General features: G+C 35.8%; 1 protein-coding gene across 1 annotated transcript in view; it reads left to right on the top strand.

The window, feature by feature from the left end:
* The window catches only part of LOC111155047 (forty-two-three domain containing 1), a 30926-nt gene that overhangs the window by 10532 nt on the left and 3508 nt on the right, over positions 1-16886 (top strand). The window contains exons 3-8 of the mRNA XM_022515074.1: positions 4132-4280; positions 9803-9915; positions 11463-11559; positions 12004-12065; positions 13783-13857; positions 15128-15254. Coding sequence (XP_022370782.1) covers positions 4132-4280; positions 9803-9915; positions 11463-11559; positions 12004-12065; positions 13783-13857; positions 15128-15254 — 623 coding nt within the window. The remainder of the gene's footprint in view (positions 1-4131; positions 4281-9802; positions 9916-11462; positions 11560-12003; positions 12066-13782; positions 13858-15127; positions 15255-16886) is intronic.

The raw sequence follows: 16886 nt of genomic DNA, 5'->3' as shown, positions 1-16886 counted from the left end.
TTGGGAGCTGAAGGGCAGTAAATTGGTAAATGGTTCAACCATGAAAACAAGTTTTCCTGTCTTGTTGAACTCCGTTCTCAAAATACGCACACTACACAAAGGCCTTCTGGAGTTAGGTAAGTTTGGGAATACATACCCTATTATCCCCAACTTAGAGATGGAACACACATTAGTCCTAAGAAATCCTATAGTAAAGAAAGCCAGTTTTGTTTTTGTTTTTTTGTTTTTTTTTTTCGTTTGGCTGTGAAACTTTTCCCTTAGAAGACCTGTTACCATATTGCAGGTGTGTCGTACTATACAGGATACCATTCTAAAGACATTCCCCCCCCAAAATTAGAATTCCAAAATAGAAGTGCACAGGGCATCTGGGTGGCTCAGTTGGTTAAGCCTTTAGTTCAGGTCATAATCCTAGGGTCCTGGGATTGAGCCCTTCATTGGCCTCCCTGCTCAGTGGGGAGTCTGCTTCTGTTTCCCTCTGCCTGCAGCTTTCTCTGCTTGTGTTCTCTCTCAAATAAATGGATAAAATCTTAAGAAAAAAATAAAAATAAAAGTGCCCAATACCACAATTGTTACTTAGTATGGTTCTCTGGAACTTCTGGCCATTGCATTAAGAAATAGAAGAATTTGGGGTGCAATTAGAAAAAAGACTATCATTTGTAGGTGATAACAGTTGTTGCTCAGTAATCCCAAGAAAATAATTCACTTTTCCCCCCAAGAAAAAATTTGAAAGACTGTAGAACTAAAAATAAGTTCAGTGCGGGGCTCCTGGGTGGCTCAGTCATTGAGTACCTGCCTTTGGCTCAGGTCATGATCCTAGGGTCCTGGGATCAAGCCCTGCATCTGGCTTCCTGCTCTGTGGGAAGCCTCTTCCTCCCTCTCCCACTCCCCTGCTTGTGTTCCCTCTCTCGCTGTGTCTCTCTCTGTCAAATAAATAAAATCTTAAAAAAAATAATAAGTTCAGTGGGATGGCCGATTAAAAGGTATTAATTAAAAATTTAATAGCTCTTGGTAATCCCAGGAATGACAATATGAAAATTATTGTTAGAAAAGGGGTCTTTTTGTGATTGACAACAAAATACATAAAATATATAGTAATAAACTCAAGAAAGACATAAGACTTACGTGAGGAAAAGTTTAAAGCTTTACCGAGTTTAGTGATGAGAAGACTTGAATAAAGTGGCAAGACATACTTTGTCCATGAATATTGTAAAGATGTCAATTCCTAAAAAAATTAATCATAAATTTAATAAAATTCTTTCCAAGTATCAAAAGATATTGGGGCGCCTGGGTGGCTCAGTTGCTTGGGTGTCTGCCTTCGCTCAGGTCATGATCCCAGGTCCTTGGGACTGAGTCATCCATTGGGCTCCTTGCTCAGTGGGGAACCTGCTTCTCCCTCTCCCTCTGTCTGCTCCCACTGGTTGTTCTGTGTCTCCCTCAAATAAATAAATAAAATCTTTTAAAAAAAAGTATCAAAGGATATTAAAACTTGACCCCAGGCACCCTGCTTATGACATGACAGTTCATGGATGGTAGAATAGCAGTAGCCAAAAACACATGGAAAATGTTCATTCTCAATAGTGAACTACCAAAGGAGACAAAATTTTTTTTTTTTTTCAAATACTAAGTGAGAATGATTAAAAAGAACATTCAACATTGTCAATGATGTGGAAAAAGTTGGCACCCTTATTATGTTCCTGGTAATATGAATAAATATAGTCATTCTAAAGGAGATTTTTTACTACACGAACCAAATTCCTTAATTTGTTTTACTATTTGATGTAGAATTTCAACTTCTAGAAATTTATATCTTGAAGAAATAATTGGATGTGTATGAAAATATTACCTCTAGAAATCTAAAGAAATGTAAATTTGACTTGCTATATAGTATTGATTAAATGTATGTCCTTGTCAGGGCGCCTGGGTGGCTCAGTGAGTTAAAGCCTCTGCCTTCGGCTCAGGTCATGATCCCAGGGTTCTGGGATCGAGCCCCACATTGGGCTCTCCACTCAGCGGGGAGCCTGCTTCCCTTCCTCTCTCTCTGCCTGCCTCTGCCTACTTGTGATCTCTGTCAAATAGATATATAAAATCTTTTTTAAAAAATTAAAAAATTAAAAAAAATAAACGTATGTCCTTGTAACAATGTTCTTAGTGCGTATTACTGATACTTTGCAACTCTGTAAAGTCAGAGGTAAATTTATATATAATTGATAAAAGTAGGGTTTTTGAAATTGTCCAGTAGAAAAAATAATCCTGAAAATCATGCTCCCTCCACCCCCGTAAGACATTTACCGGATTTTTGTCTTCTTATAGCTATCTTATTTAAATATTCCTTTTTTCTGCCACTGAATATAAAATCCTTTGGAACTGGATTTGTTTCCCTGCTATGCTTTTATTAATGAGTTAAATAAAAGTTTGTTGCATTTTCACCTCCCCCCAAAAATGTTATTTATAATAATTTAATATTAGAAGTAATTTAAGTGGTCATTGTGAGGTTTTTAGATCAAGTAAGGCACATTAAAAAATAATACAATGAGGGGAACCTGTTGGTTCGCTTAGTTTGTAGAGCATGTGACTCTTGATCTCAGGGTCGTGAGTTCAAGCTCCTCATTGGGCTTGGAGCCTACTTAAAAAAAATAATACAATGAAAGAATATTAAAAACATAATATTTACAATAATATTACAATATTTACAATGCAGTGTTAATGCACACTACAAAATAATACATAGACTATGAAGTATTGTTGCCAGGAAGATCGATTCAGTGTACCTTCTAGATGGTACTACAAAATTGTGAATTAGCTCCGTGATAGTCTTTTGAGTTGCTTAAAAAATAGTTGAAACTGGGGCGCCTGTGTGGCTCAGTGGGTTAAAGCCTCTGCCTTCGGCTCAGGTCATGATCCCAGGGTCCTGGGATCGAGCTCCACATCGGGCTCTCTGCTCAGCAGAGAGCCTGCTTCCTCCTGTCTCTCTGCCTGCCTCTCTGCCTTCTTGTGATCTCTGTCTGTCAAATAAATAAATAAAATCTTAAAAAAAAAAAAAAAGTTGAAACTGAAAATGTTAATTTTTTAAATGTGTAGGAGTAAAAGAAAAGACTAGCAAGAGATGGAATGTTAGTGGTTGTCCCAAGATGGTGGGATAATGGGTGACTTTTATTTTCATTTGTACTTTATATTAAGATTTCTGCAATGAACATGCTCATTTTTTCATAATTAGAAAATACTTAGGGGCACCTGGGTGGCTCAGTCAGTTAAGCAGCTGCTTTTTTGGCTCAGGTCATGTTCCAGGACCCTAGGATCGAACCCCTCTTCGGGCTCCCTGCTCAGTGGGGAGTCTGCTTCTCCCTCTCTCCCCTGTTTGTGCTCTCTCTGGCTGTCTCTCTCTCAAATAAATAAAATCTTTAAATAATATATTAAAATAAATAAAATACACAGTGGAAAGACAAAGTCAAGTTGTGTCACGTGGCACAGAGATTAAAATATATTCATTGGAACTCAATAGGGTCTTTAGCAAAAGTAGTTTAAATACAATAGAAATTAAAATAAGCCAGATTGCAACATAGTAAATGGGATATGAGATAGTGACCCACTCAAGTTCAGTGTCCTTCAATAGAAATAAAATGTGAGCCGCATATGAATAATATATTTTATTTAATGCTATGTATCCAAAATATCTTTGTAGCATATAATTAATACAAGTTATTAGTGAAATACTGTACCTTTTTATTACATCTTAATTCAGACTAGTCATATTTCAAATATTTGGTAAGTGCATGGTAGTGGACACCACATTGCAAAGGGAAAGTTGTTCATTGAGAAAGTAATGCAAGAGAGAAGGTAGCTACCAGGGAGACAGGAGAATCTTAAAGTCCTTTGCCATCCATTACACCAACAAAACCCTTGCTGGTGCAGTTTATTACCTCTTTAAAAATAAAATACGTAATTTCAAAAGAAGTACTTGTAAATAATGCAATAATATTACATAATAGTGATATAAGAAATATATAAATAATAAATGAAAAATAAAACCCTCGTACCTTCCACTCTGCTTAAGAAATAGAATACCCTATGACCTATGTGCCCTTTAATTGCATTCTTAGATTGATTTTTTTTTTTTTTCCAAACCTCCTACAGGTTTTGGCAAGAATAGTCTGAGCCGTAGAGGAAGAGTAATGCCTGGAAAGAGACGTCCTTATGGAGTTATCACTGGCCTTGCAGCTAGGAAAGCAACTGGAATTCGAAAAGGAATTAGTCCTATGAATCGACCACCTCTAAGTGATAAGGTAGGATGATGGCTTAATTCTGCATCAGATACCCCTTCCCTTTAGTTGTGCTAATATTTCTGTGAATGAGTACAATGTTTCCTTGAGAAAGTATTTCATTTGAATATTTTGATTTTTTTTATGAAGTGCTTTGGATCTTATGTAAAAAATAAATCATTGTCATTCATGAAGAATACCTAAATTTCCATGTTCTTATATAAAATCAATGTGAAATTTTTTATAGGTTTCTGATTTCCTTTGCCTGTGTGTGTTTGTGTATGTACAGTTTTGAACAGGTTATTGAGGTATAATTTTATACTATAAAATGCATCTTTTTAAGTGTACAATTCAGTGAATTTTAGAAAATTTACAGAGTTGTATAATTATCACATCTAACCTTACAACAGTTCTGTCACTCTAAAAAGAAATCTCATGTCCATTCGTAGTCATACCTCATCATTTGCCTCAGGCAACCATTAATGTACGTTCTGTAGGTTTTCTATAAACTTGTCTTTTCTGCACATTTCATATAAAGGGAATCATATGACAATATGTGATCTGGCATTTAGTTATGATGTTTTCCTTTTTGTATTACTGAATAATACTCTGTTTTATGGATATACCATATTTTGTTTATTCATTCACCAGTTGCTGGATATTTCGGTTATTTCCAGTTTTGGGTATTATGAATAATGTGGCTGTGAATGTAAGTAAGTCTGTATGGTCATAGGTTTTTATTTCTCTGGGATAGATATCAATTTTTAATTAGGCTACAGTGGTTTACCCATTGTAAGTTAACTACTTTTCAATTTTTTTTTTAAAGATTTTATTTATTTATTTGACAGAGAACACAAGTAGGCAGAGAGGCAGGCAGAGAGAGAGAGAGACAAGAGCAGGCTCCCCACTGAGCAGAGAGCCCGATGCGGGGCTCGATCCCAGGCCCTGGGATCACGACCTGAGCCGAAGGCAGAGGCTTTAACCCACTGAGTCACCCAGGCGCCCCTACTTTTCAAATTTTAAGTGAAGTTTTATTTATTTCTCAATGAGTAATTTTTGAATTGGCTGAAGCATTCCTTCAGATAGTTTCACAAGTATTTTTTCTTCAATTCTTAAGTTTAGTAAGTCCAAGCCACCAAGGACTTCCATGTTCTGCTCTTCTGTTTTTTAATTTTTTTGGTTTCTCTGATCATGCAGGTAATACATACTTGTAAAAAAAAATTGAGGACCTCATTCTTTAAATTATTTTTAATGTGTATATTCTGGTTAAGAACCACAACTGTCTTAGATTCCATAACTTCTCAGCTTTGCCACCACCAGCAGTTGTTTTTGCCTCTAAAACTTTTATCACACAGTTTACTGATTGTTAAAAATTGGAAAACGTTAATGAGATATGGATACTGGAAGGGAGGTTGGGTTTAACTGCTATCTGATTACTTTTACCCAGTAAAAATATTAAATTACTACATGTGGTCTTTTGAGTTGTTAGAAAATAGTGAAAATTGAAAATGTTAATTATAGAATGTAAGAATGTACTGAATAGTATGATCTATTTATTCAGAGTTGAATGATTTTGGCAAAGGTAAAGTTTGAAAAGTGCTGTTTCTTAAAACCCTGTCCTCAGCCTGAATAAGATTAATAGTCTGATTAGGATAAAATACAGTACTTGTGAAGCAGATTATTTTCTAGCAAATTAGAAACCTTTTTCCATATAAATAACTCATTATCTTTTTCTGTTCTTTTTTTAAAGATTTTATTTATTTATTTGTCAGAGAGAGAGAGGGAGAGAGAGCAAGCACAGGCAGACAGAATGGCAGGCAGAGGCAGAGGAAGAAGCAGGCTCCCTGATGAGCAATCGATCCCAGGACGCCGGGATCATGACCTGAGCGGAAGGCAGCTGCTTAACCAACTGAGCCACCCAGGCGTCCCTCTTTTTCTGTTCTTTAAACAAGTTACCATAATAGCTTAATTGGCCTTGAATTGTTATATGTACTTAGGAATTTTACACCTTAAAAAAGTTCTGATGATAATTAGATGTTGTTACTTTATCTTTCATATTCCATAGCTTATGTGAATTAGCGAGATTTTATTTTGATAAAAATAGATTTTTTAAAAGATTTTTTATTTATTTATTTGACAGAGAGAGATCACAAGTAGGCAGAGAGACAGGAAGAGAGAGAAGGGGAAGCAGGCTCCCCGCTGAGCAGAGAGCCCGATACGGGGCTCGATCCCAGGACCCTGGGATCGTGACCCAAGCCGAAGGCAGAGGCTTTAACCCACTGAGACACCCAGGCGCCCCAAAAATAAATTTTCTTATCTGTGAGGGGAATGACTGGGAAGATAGCCTACCATTTATATAACTAGTATTTACTGAGAGCAAGTAGCTGTGCCAACAGGGGAATGGTTGTCTCCAGTAATGAATTTTTTTTCTCTTTGTTTAGAGCCAATTTAAAATAACCCATCAGGTAAAAGTTGTGTTTATGTTCTTTAGAGATTTTTCCAGTGACATATATAATTTCGTCAGTATCAATTCTGTAACTTTTTTCTGTTCAATTGAGAATTTCCCAAAGCTTGAAGAGTATGTTATGTTCCATAGAACTTTAAAAAAAGTTTTTTAAATTTTTTTAATTTTTAAAATATTTTATTTATTTATTTGAGAGAGAGAGAAAATGTAAGCATGGGGGAGGTGCAGAGAGAGAGGGAGAGGGAGAAGCAGACTCCCCACTGAACAAGGAGCCTGATGCAAGACTTGATCCCAGGACCTGGGGATCGTGACCTGAGCTGAAGGCAGACACTTAACCAACTGAGCAACCCAGGTGCCCCTGTTCTGTATTACTTTTAACTTGACTTTGGTAATAGTAAACCATTTAGTACTTCTGTCAACTTAAAAAGTTGTGTTGCTGGGACGCCTGGGTGGCTCCGTGGGTTAAGCTGCTGACTTCAGCTTGGGTCATGATCTCAGGGTTCTGGAATCGAGTCCCGTGTCAGGCTCTCTGCTCAGCAGGGAGCCTGCTTCCCCCCCCCCCCCCCCCCCCTCCTTCCTCCCTCCCTCCTTTTGATCTCTGTGTGTGTGTGTGTGTGTCAAATAACTACATAAAATCTTAAAAAAAAAAAAAAGTTGTGTTGCTGTTGTGTATATATAGGAGCTATTTCCCACTAATGGGTTTTTTTGGTGTTGTTTTTTTTTAAGATTTTATGTATTTATTTGACAGAGAGATCACAAGTACACAAGTAGGCAGAGAAGCAGGCAGAGAGAGAGGGGGAAGCAGGTTCTCCACTGAGCAGAGAGCCTGATGCGGGGCTCGATCCCAGGACCCTGAGATCCTGACCTGAGCTGAAGGCAGTGGCTTAACCCACTGAGCCACCCAGGCACCCCTTAATGGGTGGTTTTAATCACTTGTCTGGTTTTAACAATAAAAATAAATGTCTCCATACTATGGAATTCTATTTAGCAATAAAAAAAGGAATACATCAATTATATGACAGCACAGATACACCTCAAAACATCATGCTAAGCAAAAGGAAAACATAGTACTATGTTCTGTATGATTCCATTTATTTGAAATTGTAGAAAAGGCTAAACTAGTGACAGATCAGTCATTGCCTTGGGGGGAGTAAGGTCATGGAAGGGAATTGACTGCAGGGGGCACAAGGAAATGTTTTAGGATGAGTGCAGTGTTCTATATCTTGATTATGATGTCATTACATGATTATATGTAATAACTCAAATTCATCAAATTGTACACCTAAAATTTTACTGTATGTTAAATAATGCCTTAGTAAAATTGACATAAAATTTAAATACCTTAAAATTTTTCCACTCAAGGTATAATTTTTTATATCAAAATTATTGTGAAAGAAAAACTTACCTTTTCACTTTTATTTATTTATTTATTTATTTATTTTTATACATTTGAGAGAAAGAGAGCACAAGCAGGGAGAGAGAGAGAGAGAAATGGACTCCCCACTGAGCTGGGACATGGGGATCATGATCTGAGCCGAAGGCAGACGCTCAACCAACTGAGCCACCTAGGTGCACCCCCCCTTACACTTTTTTTTTTTTTTTTTTTTTAAGATTTTATTTATTTATTTGTCAGGGAGAGAAAGAGAGAGCACAGGCAGGCAGAGTGGCAGCAGAGGCAGAGGGAGAAGCAGGCTCCCTGCGGAGCAAGGAGCCCGATGTGGGACTCGATCCCAGGACGCTGGGATCATGACCTGAGCCAAAGGCAGCCGCTTAACCAACTGAGCCACCCAGGCATCCCCCCCTTTACACTTTTAAAAAAACACATTTATGCATATATACAAACCTTAGATCCATGGAATATGTTTAGCATGTATTAATGAATTGTTATTATCTTAGTCTGTGTTTTTATCATTTAATTAATGTGATTGAGTACTGACTATGTGCTAGATGTAAGGAATTCTGCAGTAGCTCAATAGAAAATCCCTCATGGAGAACTGAGATAAACATTAAATAAATTATCATACAAATAACTGTATGGTTGTAATATGGGAGGTATTTTGAAGGAAGAAAACATGTGACAGTAGCATAGAGGGAACTTACATTTACCCATAAAATGATACTTGGTGTTGTTATTAAAGACAGAATACAAAGTTTGAAATGGGTTATTAGTCTAATTTCCTAACATTTCCCCTATACTCTTGATACTCTTTATCCTTGACTTTACATTTACTTCTTTTCCAAATGTTCATGAAAATGAAGACTTAAAATTTTTATGTTTTTTTAGTCAGTTGATGTTTTTGAAATACGATAAAGTAATCTAGATTAAGTTTAAGATACTGTTTATAGGTTACCGGCGTCTGCCTTCGGCTCAGGTTATGGTTCCCTGGTCCTGGGTTCGAGTCCCACATCGGGCTCCCTGCTTGGCAGGAAGCCTGCTTCTCTCACTCCCTCTGCTTGTGTTCCCTCTCTCGCTGTGTTTCTCTGTCAAATAAATAAATAAAATCTTTAGGAAAAAAAGAGAAAAGTTTGTCTTGCCAAGAACTTTTGAAAAATCATGGAAAATATGGCAATCTGAATTAGGCTTTAATGCTGGATTGAATTTATATATGTAAAGGAGAAAAAGTGTACATTTCACATGCTTATTTTCTTGATTCCTTTTCTTCTCTGTAACTCTCTACTCAGACTTCTTTGCTGTCATAACCTCCTTTTTTTCACACATTTGTTTTTCCTTCACTTGGTAATCAAAAGTCATGTTTATATAAGTGATTCCTTAATTTATGTTTCTGGCTTCCTGATTCTTCTCTTGAGCTCTAGGGCCATGTTTCCCTGTGCATCCCCCAGAATACCTAAGTGAACATATTCACAATCGAAAAAAGGATTCTTCTTTTGCTGAAAGTATTTTAAGTATGGATGTGGTTGCTATCTTTTCAGTCCCTTAGACTGGAGATTATCAAGTCATTTTAGCTTCTCTAATAACGTGCACATCTCAGCAGTCTCTGTTCATTCTGCTTCAGAAATGTTTATTGTAGTAGGGTGTATAGCAAAAAGCAATCTCTTAACATAGTTTTTTGCCTTCTGAAAGAATATAGAACGATATTTTCCAGCATTAAAAAGGAAGGCCAGCCTTCTGAGACAAAATGATGTACAGAGAAAAGCAGTTGCAGTTCTCAAGAGACCTAACCAGTTAAATAGAAAGTAAGTACTCAAATATGGTAATACTGTGTTATCCTGAATAAATAAACACTTCTTGCACCTAAATGATCAAATGAATATATTTGTAGTGGTCATTTTCTAGACAGATATTTGGGATGTCTCTTTGAACATCCAACATGGAAGCATTCAGTAATGGCTTTCTTATTTCTTAGACCCACTATTATTGATGAATTTAACAAATTATAAACTTAAAGAAGCATCTGTCTGCTTTATTATCTCTGTTTGCATATAGAATAAAATTATAAAATTGATTGTTAGGTAAAAACAACTCTGCAGGAATTATTCAAAATTGGGAATTCTAAAATTTAAAATTGCTATTTGGTCTCAAGTACTCTTAAGAGAGCAGGGTATTTGTTGAAAAAGCAAACTACAAAGAATTCTTCATGAATGCTTCTTAAGCTGAATTTTTAAAAAAGTAATCTTGATGTGTAACGTGGGGCTCTCAATCACAGCCCCAAGATAAAGAGTTAACATGCTCTATTGAGCCAGCCAGGCCCTCCATAGCTGAGATTATGTTAAATGAAAAGCATAACAGAAACTTAAAAATGTGACCTATTGTTATGACATTCTGTTTTCTGTAAGGATAAAATGGGCAGAAAGGAAGTTGATAAACTGCTAAGTGTCTACATTATTTCAGTTTCAAATACCACTTATTCATCTCTTGTGGAAGATAATTCAAAAACAAAAACTAAGTAAAGTGGAATGGCTGGAGTTTCAGTTTCACTTAACTACCATCTCTTTTTCTTTTGGGAATCATTTGGTGTAGTAGCTTTTGGAAAATGGGAACTTCTTAAATAAGAACTTGTCCATTACGTGAAGCATTAATGACCCATGTTAATTGTGCTAGCTAGGAAAATTTGAGTCTCTCTAAAATTGGAGGTAAGATTAGGCAATCTGTTAAGTGTTTATAAAAAATACATACCTAGATAAATATGAAAAATTTGTTCTCTCATATTTTGCTGACTTCACATAGAGATTAGAAGGGAATTGGTGAAAGTCAAGTCAAACATAATTGAGAGTACATTGCCGTGTGTGAAAGAGCAAGCAGTGGAAGACTGTAAGTTTCTGTGTGATTTATATTAATATATAAAGGTTTCTGAGTGAGAATGGAAAACTGTAGGTGTTATTTTTCAAGATTTTCTCTTTACTTTTGGGTTTCAGCAGTTTGACTAGGATATGCCTAGCTGTGATTTTCTTTTTACTAATCCTGTAAATAAATCTGTATATATGTTTTTCAGCAAATTTAAGAAATAGCATTAAAAATGTTATTTTTAATGTCTTCAGAAGAGATATTCTATGTTGGAATATTCAGAATTAACTAGGTTGTTATGTAGCATGCTACAGAAAGATATTTATAAATTGAATCTCAATAGCTTTGTGTAAATAAGAAAATAATTCAGAGTCTTTATGTTTAGTGTACCTCAAATGTCCAACCTATGAATTTAACTATTTTTGCTTGTTTTTTCTCAGGATGTTTGACAGTTGTTAAATGGCTGAGACTATTCACTATGTGTGTGTTTTTGTTGCAGAAATAACATTCCAACCAGTTTTACCAGGAGTGGAAATAAATTAAGTCATCAGAAAGATACTCGTCAGGCAACTTTTCTTTTCAGAAGAGGCCTAAAGGTATATATATATAAAAAAAAAAAACCCTTGCTGGTGCTTTCTTTTTACTCAAGGGATCTTGAACATCTACCTTTAGTAATAATCCTCAGTCATAGGATTAAATAATCCTCAATCATAGCCCATGGTTGAGGTGTAGGGGTTGGGTTTGGGATATGGAGACTGTGACATTAGATTAGTTCTTTTGGTTGTTTATTTTTTCTTTTCTCTCTCTTGTCATCAGTAGCAGCATCCTAGGAGTTTAAGGTGCTACTTAGGTATAAATTTGTTTTACCACTTGTTCTGATATAGGAACCCCAACAAAGAGGTATTGCCAGAATAGTCACATGCCTCTCTTGCATTCATACACACACCACACTGGGTTATAAAGTTACAGAGCAGGATCGCTTTTTGGATTCAAATCCTCTGCTTTCTATGGGATCTACTGCTTTTTTTTTTCCCCTTCAGGTTCAGGCCCAGTTGAACACAGAACAACTGCTAGACGATGTAGTAGCAAAGAGAACTCGTCAGTAAGTTTCAATTTGTTTTTCAAGATGTCATTTCAAAATTCCCAGAATACTAGCAACCCAGAAATTAAATGAGACCAAAAGTATATTAACCCTTGACCTGAAATAGATGAATCCATTTTGTTCTTTGTTTTTTTCCCCCAAGAGCCTTTTATATTTTCACATGTCCATGTTATGAGTTTTAGCAACAAATACATCACTCTATTTAAAAAAGAAATTAATGACCTATTCCATTTTAATGAAATAGATCTTTATTATCTGTAACTGCCTTTATATAAGTGAACCTATTCAGGGAATAAATATAAGAAAATCCAATAGAGATTTTAGAAAACTTGTAAACCTTTAATTTTATGATAGGATGTTTTTCCTCCTCACATATTCTTTTTTTATCCCCTAACCCCATAAACATTTTTTAAAAATACATTTTTTGTCTGTTAGAATTGCACTTCTGACGTGTGAGTTGTAATACTCTAATTCCATCAATAAGATCAGGTTTTGAGATTAAATTATTTAGAACTATGGCTACTTTTTGAAAAACAAAATGTATAAAACATGGTGTTAGTCCAGATGTGATGCCAGCTATAAATGAGCAGAGTGTAAGAAAAGAAACTGTTTGAACTTGGTGTTCACAATACTCTTTTGCATGGGAGTCATGACATTGGGAACCATAAGGAAAGAAATAATAATAAGCTGTTTGCTTCTGCAATGAACAATGCCTATATAATTGTAATAATACAAATGCTGTTTGTCTTGAACTTTTTTTTTTTTAAAGATTTTATTTATTTTTTTGACAGAGAGAGACAGATCACAAGTAGGCAGAGAGGCAGGCAGAGAGAAAGGAGGAAGCAGGCTCCCCACCGAGCAGACAGCCCGATACGGGGCTTGATCCTAGGACCCTGGGATCATGACCTGAGCCAAAGGCAGAGGCTTAACCCACTGAGCCACCCAGGCGCCCCTGTTTTGAACTTGTGAGAATAAACCTATAGGGGGAAAAAAGCACATAATACTTTATTTGGTTAACAATATGGTGAAAATGTCTGATTTTGAGTAACATAAATACAAAAGTAGAGCTGATAAAAAAAATAGGAGGTACAAAGTGGGAGAAGAGGTGGAAGGAAGGAGTAGAGGTACTACTGTTCTTTCATACAAAGTTGGGAGGGGATGGTGTTGAGAGAGATTGAAAGAAAGAGATTTAAGAAACTGAGAGAGATTTAAGTATATATGAAGTTATAATGGAGGTAAAATAGTGATATATAGATATCAAAATGTTCAGAGGTAGGTAGGGAAACTAGAGGATAGTGTGATACCTAAAATTTTATCATAGCAAAGTATTACATACACATCTTGAACAATGAACTGGAGGAACTAGCAAACAGTAAAAATAGGAAAGGTTAAAATTGCTGCCATTGGAGAGCAGGAGAGGTATGCCTCTGGGGAGCAGTAAGTTGTGGGAGAAAACTGGGAACTGTTACTTTTCATTAGAATCTTTTCTGTATTTAATTGAATGTACATATATTTATTACACTGAAAAATACTTAATAAATTTAAGTGTCTGGTTCCTATACCCAAGATGCTGATTAATTATATTATTGTGGGGCTTAGTATTTTTTAAAAGCTAAGAAAAAGTGATATCTACTTTAAAATGCATGTTTTTATATGAAATACACTACAGGTTTTATAAACTTGCACTTCAATGAAGTTTTTGGTTTTTTGAAACTAGATGGCGGACTTCCACCACAAATGGAGGAATTTTGACTGTCTCTATTGATAATCCTGGAGCAGTGCAGTGTCCAGTGTAAGTCCTCCTTTTATTGTGCAGAAATTATAACCTCTCAGTGGTTACCTATTCAGTAGGTAATAGAAAAGCATTGGACTTCTGCTCATGATATCCAAGTTAAGATAAACTGAGGCAAAGATAAAAGTAATACTTGTAGTACAGGGTGGAAATAGTATATTATAAAGTTAAAATTCTCTGGATTCCTGGTTCTGTAGCCCCAAAGTAGCCACTTTTAACAATTTCATGTTTTTATTTAAAAAAAAAAAAGTTGGTGCATGTATACTAAGTAGTATATACATTTCTTTTTTTATATATAATGATAAATGAGGGAATGCTATATATGTATTTGCTATTTTCTCCTCTGTCTTTACTTTTCAGTACCTACAGATCTGCCTTCTTTTTAAAGACTTCCCCGTGTGTTCTTTTATCTGGATGACCTTAATTTAGTTAACCATTCCGTTATGTTTATTGCATTATAAACTTTGTAGGTTTGTTTTGTATTTGATCTCTTCAGCCATTTTAGTAAATGAAGAAAACAGAGGATGAGTCCCCAATCATTCCAGATTGTTGAAAAGTTTATAATTCTACTTAAAGAGGTATTCTATGAGTGATTATAAATTTTAGTCTCTAGATTAGTCAAGAACCAGGTACAGTAGTAGTACCCCCTTGTCTGTGATTTCACTTCTCATGGTTTCAGTTACCCAGTCAACCATGCTCTGGAAACAGATGGTCCTCCTTTTGATGTATTGTCAGAAGGTCAGTAGTAGCCTGACAACTACAGCACAATTCCTACATTAATCACCTCACTTCATCTCATCATTTAGGCATTTTATCATCTCACATGGTGAGTACAATAACATGTTGAGAGAGGAGACTATTTTGAGAGACCATTTTCACACAACTTTTATTACAGTATATTGCTACAGTTGTTCTTTTTTATTATTAGTTATTCTTTTTTTTTTTTATTATTAGTTATTCTTAATCTCACACCATTCCTAATTTATAAATTAAGCTTTGTCATAGGTATGTATGTATAGGAAAAAACATACACTATGTGTAGGGGTTCAGTACTATCTGCAGTTTCAGGTATCAGCCGGTGGGGGTGAGGGGCAGTTCAGGAATGTATACCCTATGGAAAAGGAAGGACTGGTGTACTTTTTTGAGAACACAGAATAGCCCTATCCATTGGAACATGTGTACAAATCAAGATGTCTTATGTACCAAATAATTTATTTCTTTTTTTGATTATTAAGCTTATCTGATTTCATATTAACTTTTTTCCTAACAGAACTCAGAAACCACGGTTAACTCGTACTGCTGTACCCTCATTCTTGACAAAACGGGAACAATCTGATGTAAAGAAAGTCCCTAAAGGTGTCCCCCTGCAATTTGACATAAATAGTGTTGGAAAACAGGTAAATTTTTTTGTTAGTTTGTATTTCTGTGGGCCATTGATTGAGAATATCTTAATTAATTTAAAAAAGTGTGTATTGGATTAAATAGGGTGTCCTAAGTCTCTTCAACCCTGGGAAGCCACTGATGGATCTACTTTGTTTCTTTATTATTATTATTATTTTATTTAACTTTTAAAATTTTGATTTCTTAATTATTTGTGAGAGAGAGAGAGAGCGAGCACAAGTTGGGGTGCGAGACAGAGGAAGAAGCAGGTTCCCTGCTGAGCAAGGAGCCCAATGTGGGATTCGATCCTGGAACCATGGGATCATGACCTGAGCCAAAGGCAGACGCTTAACCAACTGAGCCACCCAGGCATCCCTACTTTTTGTTTCCATAGATGAGCCTATTGTAGACATTTCATATGAATAGCATCATAAAACGTGGTCTTTTGTGACTGATTTCTTTTACTTATCATAGTATTTTCTTTTCTTTTTTTTTAAATTTAATTTTTTCAGTGTTGCAACATTCATTGTTTATACACCACACCCAGTTAGCATAGTATTTTCATGTTTCATCCATAGGGTATGATCTTTTTATTACTGAATAATGTTCCATCATATGGATATACTGTATTTAATTTGTCATTCATCAGTTGATAGACACTTGGGCTATTACCATTCTGTGGCTGTTGTGAATAATGGTTATCTGCACATTGATGTACGTCTTTTTTTTTTTTTTTTTAAGATTTTATTTCTTTATTTGACAGAGATCACAAGTAGTCAGGCAGGCAGAGAGAGAGAGGGAAGCAGGCTCCCTGCTGAGCAGAGAGCCCAACGTGTGGGGCTCAATCCCAGGACCTTGAGATCATGACCTGAGCCGAAGGCAGAGGCTTTAACCCACTGAGCCACCCAGGTGCCCCATACATGTCTTTTGTATGAGTAGGTGTTTCCATTTCCCCTGGATGAAAACCTACCAGCAGAATTCCTAGATCCTATCATCTATGAACTGCCAGACTTGTTTTCCAATTTGGCTGCACCGTTTACATTCCTTCCAGCATGTATGAGAGTTCTAAATTTCTCCACATCCTCATCTATACTTGTTATTGCCTGTCATTTGATTATTCCAAGTGCTTGTAGGTGGTGTGTCTCACTGTGGTTTTGACAGTTTTTATATTACATTCAACTTTGTGTCTTGTGATTCTTGCTAAAATTCACTTAACTACTTTAGCAGTTTTGTAGATTCCTTAAAATTTTCTTTGTAAACAATCATGTCATCCTTCAAATTCCTTCCCAATCTTTAAACCTTTTCTTTTTCTTCTTTATTGTGATGGCTAGAACCTTCTGTACAGTGTTGAATAGAAGTGGTGAGAGCATGGTATGCTTGCCTTGTCCCCAGGCATGAGGAGAAAGCATGAAGCATTTCACCATTGTGTATGATGTTAGCAGTGGGTTTTTAGTAGATTCTCTTTATCAGGTTGAGGGAGTTCCCTTTATTCATAATTGAGAATTTTTATCACGAATGGATGTTGGATTTTGTCAAATGCTTTTTTTTTTTTTTTTAATCCATTGATATGTGTGGAATTGAAATAGGGAGTATGAACAGAAGTTTGACCAAGTTTGTTTTACTTTTTATTTTATTTTGTCATGGTTACT

This window comes from Enhydra lutris, unplaced genomic scaffold (genome assembly GCF_002288905.1).
Source record: "Enhydra lutris kenyoni isolate GAN:26980312 unplaced genomic scaffold, ASM228890v2 scaffoldscaffold39, whole genome shotgun sequence".
Lineage (NCBI taxonomy): Eukaryota > Metazoa > Chordata > Mammalia > Carnivora > Mustelidae > Enhydra > Enhydra lutris.
The sequence above is the reverse complement of the archived record's forward strand: the minus strand, read 5'-3'. Positions and strand labels throughout refer to the sequence as shown.